Source organism: Pomacea canaliculata, linkage group LG7, assembly GCF_003073045.1.
Source record: "Pomacea canaliculata isolate SZHN2017 linkage group LG7, ASM307304v1, whole genome shotgun sequence".
Classification (NCBI taxonomy): Eukaryota; Metazoa; Mollusca; class Gastropoda; order Architaenioglossa; family Ampullariidae; genus Pomacea; species Pomacea canaliculata.
The window spans coordinates 12,557,045-12,579,071 of record NC_037596.1 but is presented as its reverse complement, the minus strand read 5'-3'; the positions used below and the strand labels follow the sequence as shown (position 1 = coordinate 12,579,071).

Below are 22,027 nucleotides of genomic sequence, written 5' to 3'. Positions count from 1 at the left end.
GCTTAGCTTTAAAACACACAAACTGACATGATGGTATGTGGAACATATCTTACGAGTTGATTTTCAGAATAGCATTGTGTCGGTCCTGTATGTTTATATGTATGTTTACTTTTTTATTACACCTCTGTATTTCTGTAACAGGGGGAGTACATGACATCCAACTAGATGTAGTTGTGGTTTCATTTACAGGGTGTGTGGACACAAAGTGTTCTCCCTCTATTAAAGTAATACAGAGGCAAAAGAGTATTTGTCATCTTCTCTCACACGGCCTAGCTTTTTCATACATTATACAGACTTGATAACAAAATGTGCATAAGATTTTTCAGAATTTTATTTTGAGATTCATTTTCTTTTGGCTGACATTTATTACAAGAAAAGCAGGTATACAATCTTATTCTGTACTAATTTTCAGAACAAATTTTCAGATTGTAATTATGTTGAACATTTTAAAAACTTAAGCAATGCTGTTCATATCTACAACATGTACATGTCTTCAATTTATCTCCATTTTCTTGTCTGGAATATATTCAGCTGTGTCTACTCTTAATCAACCAATCTCCCCTTTCACTCAAAATGCTATGTCACCATCACTATGACATACAAAACCACACTTAAGACAATCAGAGTAAGCCAACAGAAGACAATATTAATATTAATGAGCTAAATCATTCCAAGGCCCCATGTTTTTGAGAACCAAGGATGCACCTTTTAGGTGTCAACATTGAGAACATAAGGTCTATCCAAGGATTCCAGGGAATACCTAACACCCATGAGATGTGATTCAACATTACAAATCTCGTAAGATGATTTTAAAAAGGATTCACCGTTGTATTTCTTACCATTATTCCTTAGTATATTATAAAATAGCTGGCATTCTTTTTTTTTATTAGACTTCTATCATCTTTATTAATCGCTTTCTGTATAGAAGTTATTCTGAGTTGCGTGTTGATCTCACATTATCTACATCACAATCAAAATATGAATCCAGTCTTCTTTTAATAGTTCCTTCTGTTGTGTTATATCTGAATACAGTTGATTTTAAATCATCATGGATTTGTTTGATTCTGTGATCTATGATCTAAATAATATTAAAAAACATTGTACATTCGTATATGAATGGTTATTTTTCATGTACATATATGCATACAAACCAAACATGAATGACCTTCTCTATCCCACCCCAACACAGACATCTACAGCATCTCAAGCAAAACGGTTTTCCTTTCTATGCTAACTGAAGATATAACATTAATACACGAGCTAATAGTGACACACTAAGAGACATAAAACACATTTAATCACTAAGCTTCAGGCTATAGAATACATGGGCAATAAAAAGAGCAGTTATATTTAATACAATAATAAGTGCATTTGCATAGCACCTTTCACCAGTAGTAACCAGGCCCAAAATACTGCACAATCATGAGCGCTTCCCCATAAAAAGACTGTACACATTACACACTGTAGAAGAAGATGAAGTCAGTCTACTAAAGAAACAAACCACAAAGATACAATGCTATAAAATACAAGGTGGGAGCAATAGCACACAAATATTTTTTGCGAAATTGCTATTTTCATTTAGTCATGTGATTGGTTAAATAAAGGTATTATTTGTAATAAAACTTTTTATATTATATTAGATTGCCCTGTGTGTAGGTTCTATTATCTTATGTGCATACTATGATTCTTGTGTATTTGTATGTTGTTTAAATCTCCAACTATTTATATGTATGATTGTGTGCGTTGTACATGTCAGTATTGTGAAAAAGAGTTAGTTGGAGTTTTATGCTGTGCCAGTAACTGACAGAATACAAAGTGAAAATAAATTGCATTGTGAAGAAAAAGACTACAAAAACCTAGCACAAATTTTACAACTTTTAAAAATGTCACCACAAAAGAAATTAAATTTATCTTATAGTACTGACTAAATAATTGGTATATCTGATATCATAAAAGCATGTGCTACATGAAATATAGGATAAGGTGCTGTCAGTGGCAATGGGTGGTCTCAAGGTACAACGGTTAGCATCTGTCACCAATACAGTGAGGGCTGGCTGCTCTGGGTTAAGTTCTCGTCTCGGGCACTCTGTTCTCTCTTTGCATGTGGCATCTGTTTACAGGGCTGGCTGCCTTGCCCTCATATAGCTTTAGATGCTGGCTCGGTGGAAGACGCCTGTTTGTTCTTTGAGCATTTAGAGATCCAGTCCTGGATTTCTAGGCCAGGAGAACTTTCACCAGAGCCCCGTTAGCAGTTCATTTCAGATAAAAATCTTTACTCTGACCGTTTTCACCTCCCACGACCATGGACGAGGGGTTGGATTTGGGGAAGCATAAACATAAGAAATTCTAGGAAATGTGTTAAGGGAAGTAATTGGAACATACTTAACCCAGAAGACATGAGGGATTCTTATCACAGTCACTCTCTTAGCTGGGGCACACAGTAAACCAGACGATTCCCACTTTTCTTAAAGATTAACCTCATCACCAGCGTACCATGTATATTGCCCGCACACTACTCTGGTCAAGAGTCTGTATAAGATATTGTATGAGAGATAAAGTAGGAAGTCTGTTCTCTCAAACATATCAAGTACACATATCAGGCTATAAAGTCAGGCTTAAAACGGCAGAGAAACAATCATGTGACGGATACAGTCGTCTGTACCATGCTAAAAATTAAGATTTCAAATATTTACATATGCAATAAAATCTTCCAACAACTTACTGATGCATATTTGCAATCTATAAAAAGCTCTCAAGAGGTTGTAAACAGTGACTAGATGCACGCAGTAGGAAGTAATCAGGATAGCTTCAGTTTCTTTGTAAAGAAGAACTGATATCACGACAGAAAACGTTGTTCAAGAGAATAGGTGTACCGTCTTTCCCCCATTACTGTTGTGTTACACAATTTTTTCTTTGGATAAAATATATTCATCCGTTAGCCTCTCATATATCACTTACTTTATCACCGGGAAAATAAAGCATCAAAATACCTCTCTGCTATCTGCATTACTTTTTACAACATAATCTCTTAAAAAGTCTTTCTGGCGTAATTATTCAGATCATCCAGTTCTTCAAATCAGAAGGCAAAGTGGCGAAAGATAAAAAGGCGTTCCTAAATTATTATTGAAACAAAATATCCCGTTTGCTTATGTGTTATTTACCTTCCGTCCCCCCACCTTCGAATTACTTTTTTAATATCTTTTCCAACTCTGTGTAGGATCTTAGCCCCGTAGAAAGCCTGAGATTATACTGTCTGGTGATGAGGCTATGATGGATTTGAACAACAGTTAAATGAACTACAGAAGGAGAGGCGCGTCTGATGCATTACTTCCTGAGGAAGATGTGCTAATGAAGGATGGATTAGGTAAAGAATACTGTCATGAACCCGTAGGGTTCTAGCCAGGACAATTAAGTCGAAATAATAGGTGAGCGACGAGGGGGGCGCCGATCAGGGGAAACGGACGACATGCCGCCTTGATTCACGGACGGTCACGGTCCCGGGGTCGGGGGGCAAAGTTAGTGATCTATCGCAGTCACCACTTCAAAGGTGTGGGGTTAATCGAAAGACCGATACCCTCAGCCGTGCGAACACAGTTTGTTTTGTTTTCTTTGTCTCCAGCGGCACACCGGCTGAATGAGAGAATTAGACTGAGGGTCGTGGAAGGCAGAGGTTGATGTGGCCGACCGTGAGAGAAAGGAACGGTAGATGTCACAGGTACCTGAGAATAGCGCAGTGGTCAGTAGCTGTTTTAGTGTTAGAGCGATAGCGTCAGAACCTGGTAGATTGAGTGGCGAGTAGTCACGTGTCCTCTTAGTATATAATTTAGGGTAGATGTGTAGTCGGGGCTTTTTCTCTCGTGTTCCAGCAGAGACGTCGTCTCTAAGTGTTATTCAGTCGCAGGCAGCAGGTCTGAAACAGGGAAGCCCGTTCAGTCAGAACGTATCACTACCTGATGGCACTTGCGATCTGGTTATAAAGAGAGGAGGGTGTGTGCTGTAACCAAGAGGTTGATCTCTCCCCACGACAAGCGGGGGAGTTAACTGTGTCCGGCAGCAAGACGTGCGAGGCAGCGGTTGGCAGATCCCACCTTGCCACCGGTCCAGTGTGGTCATCTACAGAACAGCCTACAGTCATCTCTACTGCGAGAATCGTCGCTGCATCCATTGCCTGGGGCAACTGTGGGGGAGCAGTGACAAGAAATTATCCAGCAGACCAGGTGCATGCGGGCAGCTGCACCTATCTTCAGGAAACAACGTTCAGCATACAAGTCATCTCTACTCCGAGCATCGTCGCTGCACCCTTTGCCTGGGGCAACTGTGGTGGGACAGTGACAAGAGATCATCTAGAAGATAAGGTGCATGCAGCCAGCTGCACTCATCTTCAGGAAACAAAGGACAAGGTAGGTGAGCGGTACTCTCAGTCCAACGAACAAGGACAGTTCATGTTCGAGGAGGACCCACTATATTCTAAAACTGTGAACTGTGGGTCAGAGGCGGATCGTGTGTCCGGACATATATGCAGATACTAACGTAAGATCAAATTATCTCTAAATCCATTCTTCTGTAACTGTTTTCACGTCAACCTAATTTGCTTTTTTGTTTCAATTATAATTATATAATCTGTACAACTGTCTTGTCAGTTGTGTGTTTGCGCACGTGGGTGAGAGTGGCTATTAGTCGTTACGCGTGCGGACGTGTGAACGGGCGGGTGACTGAGTGTAAGGGCGAAAGCGGGCGGAGCGAGCCAGCTAAAGAGACCCCTTTCCCCTCGGATGGTAACACCATCCCTCTACAGCCGCCTTCATTTCATCACAATTCCCACCAAGACTCGCCATTGTTCTCGTTGTCAGTAGATGTGTGCTCCTGGTCGGCGTTTGCCATCAGCGCATTGATGGTCAGTTCGTCATCCCTATAAAGAACAAAGCAATTTAAAAACAAAATCAATAGATCTTAAGATCTTATGGACAAGAAAGAAAACAAGAAGATGGCAAAGGTGCAGTGTGAATACGAAAAATGAACTTAGTTTGAGAACAGTTTAGTGCTGAGAAGAAAGAGAGAAACAAAAACTTGATATTTGCTGTGATGAGAAACCGTCGCTTTTTACGGTGGTGAGCACCTATATAACATTGCAAGTTTTTAATAATGCCAACAATTACTTCTACTGTATTTTCAGATCGCTGACAACCGAGATCGTCATTGATACTATCATCACTTTTATATTCTCACCTCTTACGTCCCTAGAGAATAGATAATATCAAGAAATATTCACCTGTTCATCAATATATTCTAATACACACAAACTGATGCTCTTGCTGTGTTCAAGGAAGCACACTACATAGATATTGTATCTCCATAGTTACGCGTTATTTACGGACAATTTACGACAAGGTAGGTAACCCTTTCGTTTATTATTCAAATTCTTTACAATATGTTTAAACCAATTGTGAACAGTGTTTTTCCATACCAATAGAGCAGGTCATCTCTTTCCATATTGCCTCCATTGACGCTAAATGATGTAGGGTCAGTCGTCGTTTGATTTACATGGTTGTCTTTGTTTTCTTTCCCAAGAAAGTATTTCCGACATTTCTCGATAGCGATGACTGGTGGAGGAACGATGCATCTAAATAAAGGAATATGTATGGTTACTGTACATGTTACAGCGCTAGTTATATGCTACGATTTATGTGCTTTGAAAAAATTGAGTGTACAGAGTACTGGCTCAAGGGTATAGATACAAAATGTGTATGGTGTTAAGAAACTGGAGAAATAACTTCGGCACTGTCCCATCTTGATCAGGACTTCTTCTGTTGCTTCCCACTTTGATTAGACGTTCGGTTAGAATATGAGTTTAGAGAGGAGAAAAAAAGTCACTTGTTGGGAGAACTGGGTTGATAGACATTGTTAGACATCTTAAGGTTGGTTGTACTTCACTGATTTGCTCTCATGTAATGTTATTTTAGATGTCACCTTTGTACCATTTTCTGTAAGTCTTTTTTCATTTAAAATAAAATACTATTGAAGTCAAGTACAGGGTCATGTCACACTTTAGTCGATTTATCAGAAATCTGATGAAAAACTGTCTGATACAGAGGCTTAATTACTGAGTGGCATACAAGTGTACAATTATAGTATAATCTCATTTTTATTGTGGTCATGTCACATAAATTTCAGTTAGACACGAAAGCATTCAACTTACATTAGACATTCCTGGAAACGGCTATAACCTAAAAAAAAAATTATTTCAATGTTAAATTTTGTTTCAAAATACAATTCCTACATTAGTTACTAATATGTGGCTACTTAAAGACCAAATGTGCAGCATGATCTTTGTCCCAAAGTTTTAGAAAGGTATACGCTTTTCTCTTATCCATTATTTAAAGTTTTGAATTAAGAAATTATATGTGCATGGTTTTTAACCATAATTGAATTAACCCAATCCGTCGGCCAAAACCACTGCAAATAGACGGTAAAGTATCAGAAAAACATATTTCGGTGGTATTTTAGGACGAAAAGCCATGATAAGCATATTAATGATGTTCTCTTAATCATTCTTAGATTATTGGAGAAAAAGGAAGTGAGAAAAGGTGGTATTGCTATTATTAGCATTTCTGAATAAGCTAAATTTAAAGAGAAAGAATGAAATCCGTGGTAAAAGAAAACAGACCAGCACACTATGTAATGTTGCTGAATGTTCTCTTCAACATTCAGATAGAGTTTGTATTTGCTGTCATTACCTAAAGACACTGGCTGCTTACTACAAATGCCAGTGGATTATTTTTGTTCAAAGATGTAAACACAGATCAGATCTCTGCTTTTTTACCACTCTCTCGAGTGAATTTGGTATAGCCCTTTTATCTGTTTATTTTTGCCTTTTATCAAAGCTTCTAAATAAAGTTCAAATCTGTAAATCTGTATTCCCAAATCAGCCATTTCATTTTCTTGGTGAAAGTTGCTTATTGAAGACAACAACCGTAGCGATGTTTATCTGAGGAGAAGACATGAGAGATTTGCTTAACTGACTCCCTGTTAAAAATACTACTTGTTTGCAACTAAACGCCCAGCAGGTATTTCAGTGCTTTTCTAGTGACAGGTGAGAATGCTGATGTTTCATGACCTTTATTGAAAATTAAGCATAATTATCTACTGATGTTAAACTATTATTTAAAAATGAAATTGACCCGATCATAGAGAAACCATTTTTTTCATTCGTGTTTTCATTTAAATTGTGATTTCATAATATCAAGTGGGGAAAACGCGGTCATACTCTTAGGTCTGTATTTCCTGAGCAGCAGACAGACGATGATGATGATCGCAATGACGACGATTGATCCTAGAATTACGCCAAGAACTGCAGGGTTGATACCTGAAAGAACAGAAACACACATCATCATAAAAGTTAGAGCTCCAGAAAAAGATCTCACTAATCAAAAACAAACCAAAAACCAAAACATTTTGTTAAAGACCTCTGGAATGAAAAGGCCTCTAAATAGTTCTTGTTATTGTTTACTGTACATGTACTTGTGACAAATGCTTATAAACACATTTTTTAGATCTCATTTGTAAAGTTTATAACAGTAAAAAGCAAGTACTTTTGAATTTTTTCTTAGTTTAACAAGTTGCTAAATTAACTCGTCTAGATTTACTATCCTTTTTTTTTGAAAAAATATTCCTTCAATTAACCTAATGTGGTATCCAAAACCTAATGCAGGAATGAAAGTATTTGCTCACCTAGTTTTATGTACCTTTTATCTGGTTCAATCTATGGTTAGGTTTTAAACCTTTGTAGTAATGTGTTGTTCATCACTATGCTGACTAATTATTTTAAAAAGCGGTTCAGCACAATGTCATCATTAATACATTTTGCAATACCATTGGCAACACCACCTAAACTCACAGTTGGCTGAAACCTGATCAACTCCCTGTGCACCCTTCAGGTCTTGCTACCCACGTCGACAACCTGGCAAGGCCAAAGTTCTCTTTCTCTTCTTTTCATCTGATCTCGGAAAGGGAGCTTAGGACCATCATACTCCATTCAAAACCCACAACTTGTCCCCTGGACCCGAATCCAACCCCATTACTGGTAGACTACCTCAACGTCCTACCCCCTGCCCTCACAGAAATAGTGATAGCTTGTCCTCTGGCATCTTCTCAACTACCTTCAAAACAGCCTTAATGAAACAATCACCGCCTAGTCTCAAACGACATTTCTTTTCAAAATCTTCGCGAAAGTAGTCCTCAAGTCTTTTTTGTAGAACTGAGACAGCTCTGACAAATGACATTTTTTCTTTTCCTGATAGAGATGACATCTCATTTCTCACCATGTTAGACCTGTCTACTGCCTTTGGTACTATAGTCCTTAATACTCTCACTCATAGACTCAGTACTCTCTATGGCATCTCAGGTCCCCACTTGACTGGTTTCAGTCATATCTCTAAGTGATAGTTGATGGCTGCTTGTCTCCACCAGTCTCTATGCGCTCAGGGGTCCCCAAAGGTTCTGTACTTGGTCCTATACTCTTTATCATGTCCATAATCCACTAACTACTCTAATTAATCTCACTCTCTATCTGATCAATCCTTTGCTGATGACACTCAGCTGTATACCAGATGTTCTCCTTCTCAGGTACACACTGTTATCCAGAGCATCAAAGACAATATTTCTGATATTAGACAATGCATGACCCACAAGATAGAATAAAATGAAGGAAAAACAAAAGGTTTAATTTTTTTTCAAATAGGAGAACCAGAGTTTACCCATCACTGCTTTTTCTATTCAGGCAGGCGATGCTAATGTTTCTTTTGTTACTTCAACACATAACTTATGTTACATGTCTCCTGATATGTCTCTTGATAAGCATGTTTCTCACATTTGTCTTGCTGCATACTATGATGCTATGTTCATCTCAACCAAAATATATCAGTGCGAGTGCGATCTACCTTGGTCGTGGTGCTGCACATTACCAAATACCCATTATTGTTGTTATTATTATTGTTACTAGAACTACTTACCTGTATTTCCGACCTGTTCAGTGGTTAAAGGGAAGTCAGTACCTAAAATTAGAAGCAAATGTCATAGATTGAAAAGATATGTTAAATTAGCTGCATTATTTCTTGAATGAAAAAAAAACTATTATGCACAATAGTCATTAAACATAAATAAATAAAACAATAGAATGCTTTTTAATTTAGTCGAACGAATAGGTTAGCACATCTATTTTCAAAAATTGTTTAATGCCTAAATGCCCAAGAGAACGAGTAGGTAGTCTACTTTCTCTTAACTTCTTTCTCTTAAATAGCAGCAGCATCTTAATTTATGGAACAGTACATAAAATGCGCAATAACTGCAACAGTAACAATCATTAATACTGACAATCCAATCCAAGCCTACCGTAAGTGCAGACCAGGCTTTGTTGGTTTGAGTCACCAAATTTAATTGCCTGCTAGTCATTTTTTTAATTTATAACTTTTTATACAAAACCCTTTCCTTGTAACTAATACATTATATTCTGATTTAGAATAATGAATAATAATACAACTTTATAGTTATTTGTAGCAATTGGCAATCTTGGTTCTACTTTTATGGTCATATGAAAGGGTATTAACATAGTATTACCCTCGATAATTATGACATTAAAATGTTTAAATGACTTGTTTAGGACTGCTTTTAGTTGTTCAAAATCCCGTGAATTATCCGTATCTATTCAACTGATTAAGCCTTTGATTCTGTTCTGTTCATTTTTCTGCATTACAAATATACGCAGTTTAGTTCACAGTTACACAATTGTAAAAATACTTAAGATGAATAAGGTAAGAATTGAATAAAAGTAAAGAAAGTGAGAGAGAGATTTCCATCAATGTCAGTTTTAGGTCTATCACATGAATTTACACAGGAACGTCAAAGCATTGACTAATGACTATCACCTGCATGTTTTTGTATAAAAAAGTGTTAATAATTTCATGTTTCTTTGTGTATAATTAGGCAGGTGTAATTGAATTAAAAAATGGATTTCACACAGGATTGCACAGGAAATATGATGCTAGCACCAGTTACTCCTACAGGAATCACACTTTGATAACCGCATATAAACTTGAAATGAATAAACATTGTTCTTGTCAAAAACAAAAATCAGATTGATGTATTTAATAATATTATTAGGTATTATTGGGAGGTATTTTGATAGAAAATGAAGAGAACAGATGCACGGTGACAGGTATGCATTAACAGTCAGGATTTTATTAAGTCAAACATATTTAATACTTTACATGAACTTGTTTTCTTGTGTTCATAAATAGAAGTTTTTTTATTATGTTTGTGCACACTGTTAACACACACACAAGCGACGTAAGGAAAGTATTGGGTATAGGGGAGAGAGCAAGAGAAATGTGTTTTTAGCTTATCAGATAAATTGACATAATAACAATTCTGATTTGACTCTACAGTACACTATGTCTGTTTATGGTATTGTTTTACACGGTAGTGAACAGTTTTTAATGAAGAGTTAATTCTGAGCTTGTCCCTTTGCACACACTTGTATATGTATATAGTATGTTGATGGTAAAATAATGATGATGATGATGATGATGATGATGATGATGATGATGATGATGATGATGATGATGTGTATTAATATAGCATGTTCCTCCAACATCAGCAGGGCTCAAGGTGTTGTACAGTAATAACAGTCTACTTGTACAGCGAGCTTCCCCGTTAGAAAGACAAGCATAGTGCACTACACAGCAAGACAAAGTCCCAGTCCAGTGAAAACCAAAGCACGAAGATGAGGCGGTGATGTGACACAGCAGAACACGGTTACAAATGAGTAAACATCGTCCAATACGCATAAACATAAAAAGACTGTGATGTCATCAATCTATATATCTGTTTAATGGTGACTGGTGCTTAATCTCTTTACTTGTACATGTATTTAGCAAAGAAAGAAATGTTTCTTTAAAAAAGAGCAAGAAGGTGTAAGCAGGGCTGGAATGTTTAGACAGCCTTCCAGATAATGAAGTCATGCTTTTAAGAAAGAACTTTGTTGTCTTGGCAGTGTTGAATAAACCATCAATAGACACACGAAATGTATTTTATTAATATGTACCTACCTTTTGTAGTCGTCCCAAGACCGATTAAAGATTCGGTGCTTCTAATAGTATTGCAGATTTCTGAAAATTTTGAACAATACATAATGTTAGATCAGGGCATTAAGCTAAAAGTAAAAACTGGTTTGAATACAATGGTATAAAACAGAAAAAAAGATAACATCAGGTATTCTTCTTCAGTTCTTTGTATTCGCATAGTTAATGCCTTTGCTATTGGAGAACAGACGTGACAATACCATGTAGTAAAGTTCTCTTGTTAACAGACTTGCAGTCTGATGTGTACAAGATCTTACGAAGGAAATTAGAAGCACCACAACAAACTGCTGGGCTTTCACATGTAACACACTTCATATTGCCCCCTTCATATTTCATATTAGGTCCTGAAAATTACAAAAATATTATCTTGTTATCAAAAGTTCCAGGGGTATCATTATGAAACTCACCATAATAACCATTAAAGCAATGGGGATCACTTCACAAAACAACAAAACACTGCGGGCAAGAGCGTAGTGCCATGACTATCAGCGTGTACTGTAAATAAGGCTATACTTATGTCCCCACATGATAGGAAAAGTCACGACAGACCTAATACTAATCTATTTGCAAAGCCACTTTTCAATAAAAGTCGACATACACAACACAGACATCCATTACTCTGCGATTTTTCCGTAGCAGCTACGGATTTATACAGCGGACTGCGGAATGTGGTCCAGTGAAAAATACCTATTTTCTGTTGTTAAAAGAGTGATAGTTCTTAACTCGTAAAAAGATAACTTTAGGCAATGTCAGAACGAAACGCTCTTGGGTGCAGATATTCGACAGGAATTGAGAATTTAAAAGAAAGCTTTTGTATTTTAATGAAACGTTTAAAACATAACATTAAAACTAAACAATAAACTTTACAGCTAAGAAACATTGAAATAACCATTTCTTCAGAGGCGGCGTTAGGAATACGCAGGGCCTGGGGCCGACCATCCGCGCGGGGCCGGGGTTATCGAGTATGACTCAGTACGTGTATCAATATCCCTATTGATATGATGCCAGAAGCACTGATTCATATTCAGTTAGATAGGCTGGATCCATTTCGCGAAATAACCACGAATTTAGTGTTTTAATTGTTCGTAACCTTTCCCACCGTTTGTGACAGTAGCGGTTTTTTCTTAAAGAGAAATAATATGGTGACGATAACTGAATAAACTGCTTGTTATTATTGTCGGGCTTAACGTGAAGACATGGGGTCAATAATTTGCTTAATTAGAACTTAGAAGTGTTTTCTGAACGTCAATGTTTTTTTTACAACATGTTTAACACAGCTAGCAATAAGTCATAAAGATTACCTCGGCTAAGGTGACCAGACGTTTCGGGGGCGAATGCGGGACGTGTGCCGATGATGTTGTCGTCACAGTCAAAGAACGCCGACAAACAGTGGGGGGGGGGGGGGAGAGGAGGTGTGTGTGTGGGTACTTTCCTCTGACTTTGTCGAGTAGTGATGCTTTCAACGGCAGGTCTGTCCACGCCACTACAGTATTCCACTTTAAATAGAAAACCGGTATTTAAAATTTAAATTAAAATATTCTTACCTTATCTCCCGCTCAGCCAACTTTGCGGACGTGCAGGTGAGGCGCTGTATAAATTATCGTGCCGACGTTGGTCCGGCACCTTCGTCATCTTGTGGGGCTGTTGCCCCCAAACCGTACTTCATAGACCGTGAATCTCCTTGTAAAGTTTCGGTCATTGCAAGATAGTGTCATAAATTTTCCACAAGGATTTCCTGAATTTTCACTATCGAAGTTGCACCTCACAAAAGTCTTTTCAATGTTTCCACCTTTAACTGTCTTTTCACTGGCGATCTTCGTATCGTCCCCGACATTAGTTTAGTCACTGATCCGTACTCACAGAAAAAGATTAATGGAAGCGAATAAAATGCCGGGCAGCGGAAAACACGCGGGAGGAAGAAATGCCGAGAGGTGAGGGGAAAGGTGCTGACGTACACTTTATGAGATGGCAGGGTATCTGATCTACCCCGTACCCGGGCCCTCGGTTGTAAGAGGGCCTGGCCTTAGTCAGTGGATTGTTTTCCTTCTTCTTTTTTCTTTTCTCTTACAGAAAGGTCTGAAGAAGGAACACCCAAGCATTACACTGCAGTATACAATTTCCACACCTAAGGTAGGCGGGCAGTCGGGGTAGCGGGCAGGTGTCAGAAAGCCGGTGGACACAATGATTTATCGCGCATGAACCGTAGAAGAACGTTCGTGCATTGAGGTCGCTGGATTAATGTGCCCCTTGGGGGACCTGCAAGCAAGTTAGAATCGGCAGTAAAGAGGTGGATATGTTACTGATGTATGGCCACTCTGTGAATGGAAAGGATGGGGCCCGCCACTGGCACTACAACCTCTAAGCCCGAAGTGGTAGTTACTTCACGACACCGTGAAACTTTCTCTTCCCGTCTCTCCATCACCAAGCAAACTACATTAGTCTACAACTCTATACCAGGGGTGGGCTTCAGTACGGCCTGTGGATGCCTTTGGATCGGCATGTCTGCACTTGTTTTCATTTTTAAGCCTAGCTTAATTTGCTAAAAAATTATTTTATCAAGTCTAACAGAGTTAGAAATCGGCAGTCCGTAGCACTCCAACACAGACAAAGTAAGAAGATAAATAATAATAACTGACATGTCTGATGGAGTCGTTAGAGGCTGCCTTCAAAGGAAAGCGAGCGACTTCAAGCAGCTTCACTTTACATAATAAAGTCAGCAGATGAAAGCCATTGTGTACTCATTGGTTGTCCATTCCATATATCACTAGGTTTGGGGTGTAGTCAGCTGTTGGCGTGGGTTGCCACTGGGAAGTAGGGGAACTCGGACGGACAACCGTAGCCAAAGAAGCTGACACCTTAAAGAGGGACGAGCAGACGACCACCGGCGATGTACCAGCGGCGCGTGCAATAAGATATCTGCCGGTGTAGCGAATCGAAACCTCCGGGCGTATCTAAACGTATGGGTATAGTCTGCGCATGCGCACGAAGCGAAACTTCGCTACCGTCTGGTAGTTTACTTGAAATAAAAGTAAAGTACGAAACATTACAAAACATTACGAAATAAAATGGCATTGCAAAAGCAAAATTATACAACTCACAATATGCTTTGATCTGGTTTTTGATAAATAAACCCAAGAAAATATTTACTAATCCATCGGATGTTTATTTATCAAAACCAGATCAAAGCATATTGTGAGTTGTATAAGTTTGCTTTTGCAATGCCATTTTATTTAGTATGTCCAGTAATGTTTCGTCCTTTACTTTTATTTCAAGTAAACTACCAGACGGTAGCGAAGTTTCACTTCATGCGCATGCGCAGACAATACCCATACGTTTAGATACGCCCGGAGGTTTCGATTCACTACACCGGCAGGTCATTATCGTCACGGGTCAAACACCGGAGCCGGCAGAGCTACGAAAAAAAAAAAAAATAGGGATCAGTAAGACAACACCAAAACCAAAGGCGCCGATGCGAATCAGTGTGCGGTATTTTTAAAGACAAGCGGGACATTGTGGACTTGCCACAAAGCGGGACGTTGGGCGTCCGGACATTTTATGAGCAGGCGGGACACGAGGTCAAAAGCAGGACGTCTGGTCACCTTACCTCGGGGCTGAAGCGCGGGGCCCCTTCGAGAGCGGGGCCTTGGGCGGCCGCCCCATTTGCCACCCCCTAACGCCGCCGCTGCATTTCTTAAATAAGATTACCATAATCTTTTAATTGAATGGTCAAATCATAGACGTACCAATAAACGCAAAAATGTTTCTTTACCTATGACTTTTTTTTAAAATTACAAGATAGGTCTTATATTTGACAGCAAAGGAAGTAATATCAGATAATTCAAAGAAAGTTCACCAGTGTATGAACATCACAAAACACAAAACACAATGGTAGAGCCTAGGATGTTACTCTCACATTCATCTCGTATGGGATTAAATATTCTTCGGCCTGAGGGCTAACCTTGATTATGTGTAGTGTCAGTTGATAATTTTATCAGTAACATAAACTATTGTTAAGTGAACAATTCAACGTAAATAGTTTAATAAAATTTTATTTAACACTTAAAGCAACAAAATTAAGCACCATATTCCTTCTGTCTGTATGCTAAAAACTATTAACAATAGCAAAAAAATTACATTTACTCATTTTTACACTAAAACATCTTACTCTTTTCAAGAAATTCTTTATGGAATATCAGCGTTCTGTTCTGTGTTTAAATTTCTTTTATTTCATGGTTTTGTTACTCTGAGTGTTACGATTTTAAAGCACATGCAAGCTGACCGGTATAGGTTTTGGTCTATATTGAATTCTGTCAAATCAAATAATTGAAATTAAGGACTTATTTTGTTACAAACTTCTGATAGATTTATTTTTCAATAACTTGTCAGGAGCTTTAAGCTTTATTTAGCGTTTGATGTGTTAGTCTGTTAGCCACTTACAGTTGCAGTTTTGTGTTCCAAAACAATATTTTACAACTTGAGAAAATCTTACCTGGAGGATTGTACAAACAATTTTTAACCATATGAATGTCTCCTTTCTGGCAGCCAAATGATCCATTGCTTGTTGTAAATGTGTCAGGAACTGTGATGGTGACAGCATTATAACCTTCATGTGTGGCCTCGAAGCCTTTTTCTTGAAAGCATGTATGGTGTCCGTTGTACGCACAGACAAGCACTCGTTCTGCGGAAGAAGTTAAAAGTGAAAATGTTAATTAAAAGGGTTATCAATGTTTAGTGATTAACGTGCTACGTCATGTCTTGTGATCCAATCCACGCTCTGTCCGCAAGTCTTTATCACACATTTCTGAGTACAAGCTGTACACTGATTCGAGCAGACAACTAGTACAGTAGCAATCTTTCAATTTGTTCTTTTTTCCAGCTGTTGTTTTGTGTTCGAGGCATTAATAAATGTTGTGAACCAAGTGATCGCAATATGTGTCACCATTTGGGAAGGTCTTTAATTATAGGCCTTTTCTTATCTCACTTAAGAGGAATTTGTTTTACAGCTATTCGTAGAAATCAAAAGCGTTGATCTAATTGATCTTTCTTCTTTTAATAACCATGGATGAAGATTACATAGATGGTCAGTGATGCACAAGGCTCTTCGATTCCTTACCTTGACTTCCCTGGGAAGAATAAAAGTAAAGAGTAAAAGGTCGTGTATCAGTAGCAGTCGTGGGAAATAAGCATTGCATTTGAACCGGACACTTTTCGTTCTTAATTTCACAGCTCATGGTGGGAATAGCTGCAATATACACAAACACAAAAGTCTATTATGAATATTACTTATAAATTGGCTTTTCATTTCATCATAATAATATTACTTTTCAGAAAAGATGAAATAAATACTTTCCAAAGATCAGTTTGATGTTAAGAGGCAAATCTGTTACTATGCCTTTTTATGAGCTCACGCATTAAGCTGAGAAATTTTTAAAAATTTACAATTACAGTAAAATCTTTATATTAAAAAATTAATTGCGCGCGTACTTCAACCTTAATGTTTAATTAGCGTCGTATGTTTAGGTAAAGGAAGACTTAGACATTTCTGATGTGTGATAAAAACATTTGAAAAATATGGACAAACAGCAATCTCCACGTCAAATATTATAAATTACAAAGGTTGTGAGGTAAGACTCAATTGTGTATTAATTAAAAGAGTTACCTGTCAGACAACGGACAACCAGTTACAAGACAGTGTTTGAAGCTTCAGATGGTGATGAACCACCTGAGTTTGACCTGTCAGATGATGATGTTAAGTGGACTCTGAGTAGACGGGATTGATGCTAGGATCGTCTCATATATGACCTTCGGAAGCATCGGAAGAAAAGACAATAAATGAAAAGTCAGAGTTAGTAACTGACATCTTTTTTCAAAAATAAGTAAGTCGGGATGGAGGAGAAAGAAACATTCCTGAGTGTCAACTATGGATCTATTGAGAAGGAAGACAAAAAGATTCGGAATTTAATTATGTGGCTTAATTATTTATCTTCTTTGCTCTTCAACCATTTTATTAGTTTTAATATATCAGTACTGTATGAAAGATATATTATCTGTCTTGTGGTCGAGCAGCTAATGATTTTTGTCACGACGTTTTATTGTTTTCTCTGGTGTCTAATACTTCAATAAAACGATTTGTATACCAAATTGTAGAATGAAACTCTTAGGGTTAAAGCTTACTACAGTGGAACCTCGGTTAACGAACTTAATCCGTTCTGAAAAGGTGTTCGTTATCCGAAATGTTCGTTATCCGAAACAATTTTTTCCATAAGAAATAAAGGAAATAGATTTAATTGGTTCCCAGCCCCTGTTGACTCGCTAATGTTTGAAAGTTACAGGCTATATAGGTATTAGTTTTAATGAGAACAGTTATAATGCAATATAAATGGAGTTAAATTAACATAAAAACATTAACGAAAGCATTTAAACATCAGAAAACTTTCCGTTTTGAAGGCGTGGGTGGAAGCAGGTGTGGGGAGGAAGGGGTGGAATTACTGCTTTGATTCCCCCTCCATGAGCACACGTGACATTAGAAAATCGGGGGAAACTTCCCTTTTCTGTAGCTTTGAGGTTAAAGGAAAAAAACTTGTCCAGTGTCTGTTCCTTCTGACTTTTTTGTAAAACTCCTCGGTAATACGATATCACATATCCGACAGACGCATGCCACCTTCATACTTTGAAATCATTTCCTTTTTCAATTCAATTGTTGGCCGCTTCCTTGTCATTACCTCACTACTATTGCTCTGAATCTTCTTTGGAGCCAAGATTGATGATTATCTTATTAAAATAAAGCACAAAAATCACTAAATAAGAAGGATGTGCACAGGTAAGGAACGACCGATCGTAACTGTGTCTCGAGCGCGAATGATGACATGCTGGTCGGTCACGTGTGGTTCACGTGGCTGTTTGTTATCCGAAATTTTGTTCGCTATCCGAGACAAACTGTTAACGAAATTTTTGTTCGTTATCCGAAATATTCGCTATCCGAGGCGTTCGCTAACCGAGGTTCCACTGTATTTTTAAAATCCTGTTGCACATATTTGAGACATTGCTGATATATACAGAGTAATGCAGGAACTACTATTCTTTAAAATCCTGTTGCACATAATTGAGACATTGCTGATATATACAGAGTAACGCAGGAATTCAAGAGCAAGTGCCTAAGGGGGCTGCTATGAATCTCTTACAGAGAAAGTAAAACTAACGACTTTGTACTTGTATACTTGAAGGAACTAAGCAGCCAGGAATCTCAAGTTGTATCCGTGAAACAGTGTCAGTTGTTTTATTTCGACCATTGGACCCGACACAAGCCTATAGGTTGATGCCTTGATCGAAAAATTGGCTTGAAAATGTGAACGATTGCCCTGGTCTTTTTATGCAATGCTTCTTTGACCTCACGTGGGTGGTGCACTTTGTTAACTGTCGCATCAATCAATTTGTTCCTCCCGTCGACCAGTGGAAGAATGAATACTGATTTTTTATCCATCGTTAACGACTGTTTTTAACGTTCCCCAGATTTTTATTTAAAAAAATTTCGAAACCGACAGAGAGTTGTAGCAGACATTTCTCAAGAAAGCGCAAAGGGTTCATCATGCAAAATTCTGACATTAAAACATGCTTGGGGGACAGAAAGCCGTCAATAGCTTAATCGTCTTGTAGCGGCAGCACTAATACTAGTTATTTATATTAAACTATCATTATTTAGGATTGTTATGTGGGACACTAAAAGGGCCCACAATTAAACCCTTAAACCCTTAACTAAAATTGTCTACAACCAAAAAACACTCACGTAACTAAAATAACCCTGTGTACAGGCATTTATCCGACATTTGATTTAAAAGAAGGGGATAAAAGGGCGAGAGGCAGCCAAGCGTGCACTTCTGTCATCAAAGCAGGTATGAATGAGGTCTGTGGCAGATGACCTGGCATCTGATGGCTGGACACAGAGAGTGTGTCATAGAAAGCAGGTGAACGTACCCAAATGGGCTATAGCACCTTCCCATGTTCAAATTGCTCACTGGGACAAATAAAGTTGGTCATTATCATTGGTCAAATGAGTAGTCTTCTTACCCTTCAACTTGTAGGCGAGGCTAACGATAGACACCTTCACCGTGGTAAGTTCTTCCTCTCTGTTCACGATTGCTAGTGACTGGTTAAAAGCACTTGGCTGAATATTGTTTCAGTAGTATCATCAGTTGTAAGACAAAGAACTTGTATGTGTGTGTTGTTAGTGTACTTGGGTGCTTATCTCAACAGGGAACCTGAAAATGCAAAGTCGAAAAGCTAAAGAAAACATCAAATTAATGCTGTAAAAGTCTAACAAAGCTAACAAAATAATCTGCTAAAATGAATCGTTTTAATCATTAAACACCATGGTAGTTGAAATTACTGTTAACAAGATAGACATGTTTCGAACGCAAATATGTAAATGGCTCATTTTATTAATGTAAACCTCCTATATGTTCGTGCAGACAAAATTGATAAAGTTTTACCAGTACACCAGAAGTATGATTCCAAAAAGAATTTATTAAAACAATACAAAAATCTTTCTGTCGCAACGCACCTTGTGTGATTATTGAAGTACCTATCACATTTCTTTAACATGAGTTTTGATGGTGACAAGGATATATAAAATAAGACAATAATAATTATAAAGGCGATGAGAGAGTAGGAGAGAGTCATCAGCAATAAATTCTATTTAGCTCAAAACATGAGTTTCACTGCACATTACTGAAAAGACAAACAAATGAAAAGATTTAAGTACATACCATACAAAGGGTAACATTGACATTACTCAATAATAACCTAATATACTATGTGAAATTGTTCATAAAAAGCCAGTATCAGTTACCTTTTGTAGCGCTATCTTCTAGTCTATAAAATAAAGCCTAAGCCAGTGGTTCTTAACCTTGTTTGAAGTACCGAACCCAAAAGTTTCATATGCACATTCACCGAACCCTTCTTTAGTGTCATCACGAATTGCGTGTGTGTCTTGACCTCCGTGGCGGAGGCTCCGCCGAACCCTTGAGATAGACTCACCGAACCCCTCCCTAGGGTTCGCGATCGAACCCCGGTTAAGAACCACTGGACTAAGCCCATCTGGAAGTCGGTCCTTCATAAGCGTGTGCGTCATCTAATCGGTAATTCCCGTTAGCAGTAATCCATAGAAACGTTCTCTTCTACATCAAAAGCAAAACTAATGTAACATTTATGCTACTGAACAATAACATTACAAAAATTAAAAGTAAGTGGTGTGCATGTATAAATATAAAACTGTCCTTAAAAGCCTGTATCAGCGTTTTACCGCCTATTCTAGACCAGAAAATAAAGCCTAAGCCCATCTGAATAGTCGGTCCTTCACAAGCTTCATTTAATCTGTAATTCTCATGAGAAGCGCATCTTTGATAGAAACTTTTTTTCACGAGAAGAGCAGAACTAATGCTCAAACATATAGATATATAAACTAAGAGATTGGCTTTATAAATAGTTCGTCATCTGTAATATCGTTTACATTGAAAAACCTACCGGAATATTTTAATACTTCATGCATGACTCACAACTTTATGATAGTGATCTTTTACTATGTGTATACTAGTATCAGCTACAATGAAATAACTCGTTGTGGGTATATAATAAACTTATAGTTGTAAAAAGTATCGGAAAACTACTGCATGATTAACTATATAGATGTTGTAATAATATATACACACACATGCACAGCACCAGGGCCGTGCTTAGGGGCAGGCGGACGAGGCATCTGCCTAGGGCCCCGCGCTTCAAGGGGCTCCGCGCTTTTGATTGATATGTGACTTTAGATCCCAACTAAAACCGTGTGATCGTGGCGTGAGGGCCCCGCACATGCCCTTTGCCTCGGGCCCCGCGGGGGCTAAGAACTGGCCTGCACAGCACTGAGATCATGTTCCTAGGTGAGCGTGATTCTGCGGGTACACGGACGTTGCGCCGCCGGACGTTTCGGCGCGGGGCACTTCATTTCGGCATTTCACGCGGGACCTTTAGTCGAAGTCAAGTGTGTGACGCCCCTTAGCTCACACATTTCTCTCGCCATTGTATCAATGTTTTTTCTCAAAGCTGTTGCGCATAATCTGTGACAATTTTTGCAGCAAATATTTTTACATGTTTATCATGCCCATCAAAGTAATGTTTTAGCAATGTTTGCATTTTAATGTTTTCAAAACTTTTTATAAACATTTTTATGTAAAACATTTTGAAAACATTTAACAAATATTTTAAACCTAATTTAAATGTTTCGCAAATCACAAATACTCTCTGCAGTTCCACTTCAACATGAAAAAAATGACATACACAGAAGATTAAAACTTTCCTTTTCATTAAAAGATATTTTGGGTTATTGTGTATAAACCCAGGAGACATATTATCATGCACTAACAATTAATCTTAGATGTACGTCAAATGGAGGCAGTTTATGATAAAAATGAATGCATAATACTTAAAAAAGAGAAAAAGTAAAGGAATTAATTAAGCAGTCATAAATCAAGCAAATGAATTTTAATGAAATTAATACACTTAAATATTTCAATTTCAAATATTTAAAGCAGAGGTATCCTTTGTAGCGCCGTCTTTTAGTTTATGAGATAAAGCCTAAGTTCTTCTTTCGTTAGCTTTTACTCTATTCGGTAATTAGCTTAGCAAAACCTTTAATCCATAGAAAATGTTTTTTTCAACAAGAAGAGCAGAGGTGTAATATTTATAATACAAAATAATAACGTACTGAATAAAAGAAGTTAGAATCAAGTATGGATGTAAAATTGTTGTTAAAAGCCTGTATAAGCGTTTGTAGAGCACTATGTGTATACTAATGCATGTATCTTCTAGTCCAGGGATGCCCAACCTGCGGCCCGCGACGCGGTGAAATCCGG

The 22,027-nt window shown here is 37.9% G+C and overlaps 1 protein-coding gene across 1 annotated transcript; it reads right to left on the bottom strand.

Annotated features, from left to right (window-relative positions):
• Window positions 1-313: 313 nt before the first annotated feature.
• LOC112567437 lies at window positions 314-20,048 on the bottom strand. Its single transcript, XM_025244130.1, has 11 exons — window positions 19,981-20,048; window positions 19,200-19,390; window positions 16,795-16,937; window positions 16,249-16,377; window positions 15,625-15,813; window positions 11,103-11,162; window positions 9,009-9,050; window positions 7,265-7,363; window positions 6,197-6,224; window positions 5,465-5,620; window positions 314-4,909 (listed from the first exon to the last, which is right to left on the bottom strand). Exons 4-11 carry the CDS (start codon window positions 16,364-16,366, stop codon window positions 4,810-4,812), a joined length of 792 nt encoding a protein of 263 aa, XP_025099915.1. The 5' UTR covers window positions 16,367-16,377; window positions 16,795-16,937; window positions 19,200-19,390; window positions 19,981-20,048; the 3' UTR covers window positions 314-4,809.
• Window positions 20,049-22,027: the final 1,979 nt, after the last annotated feature.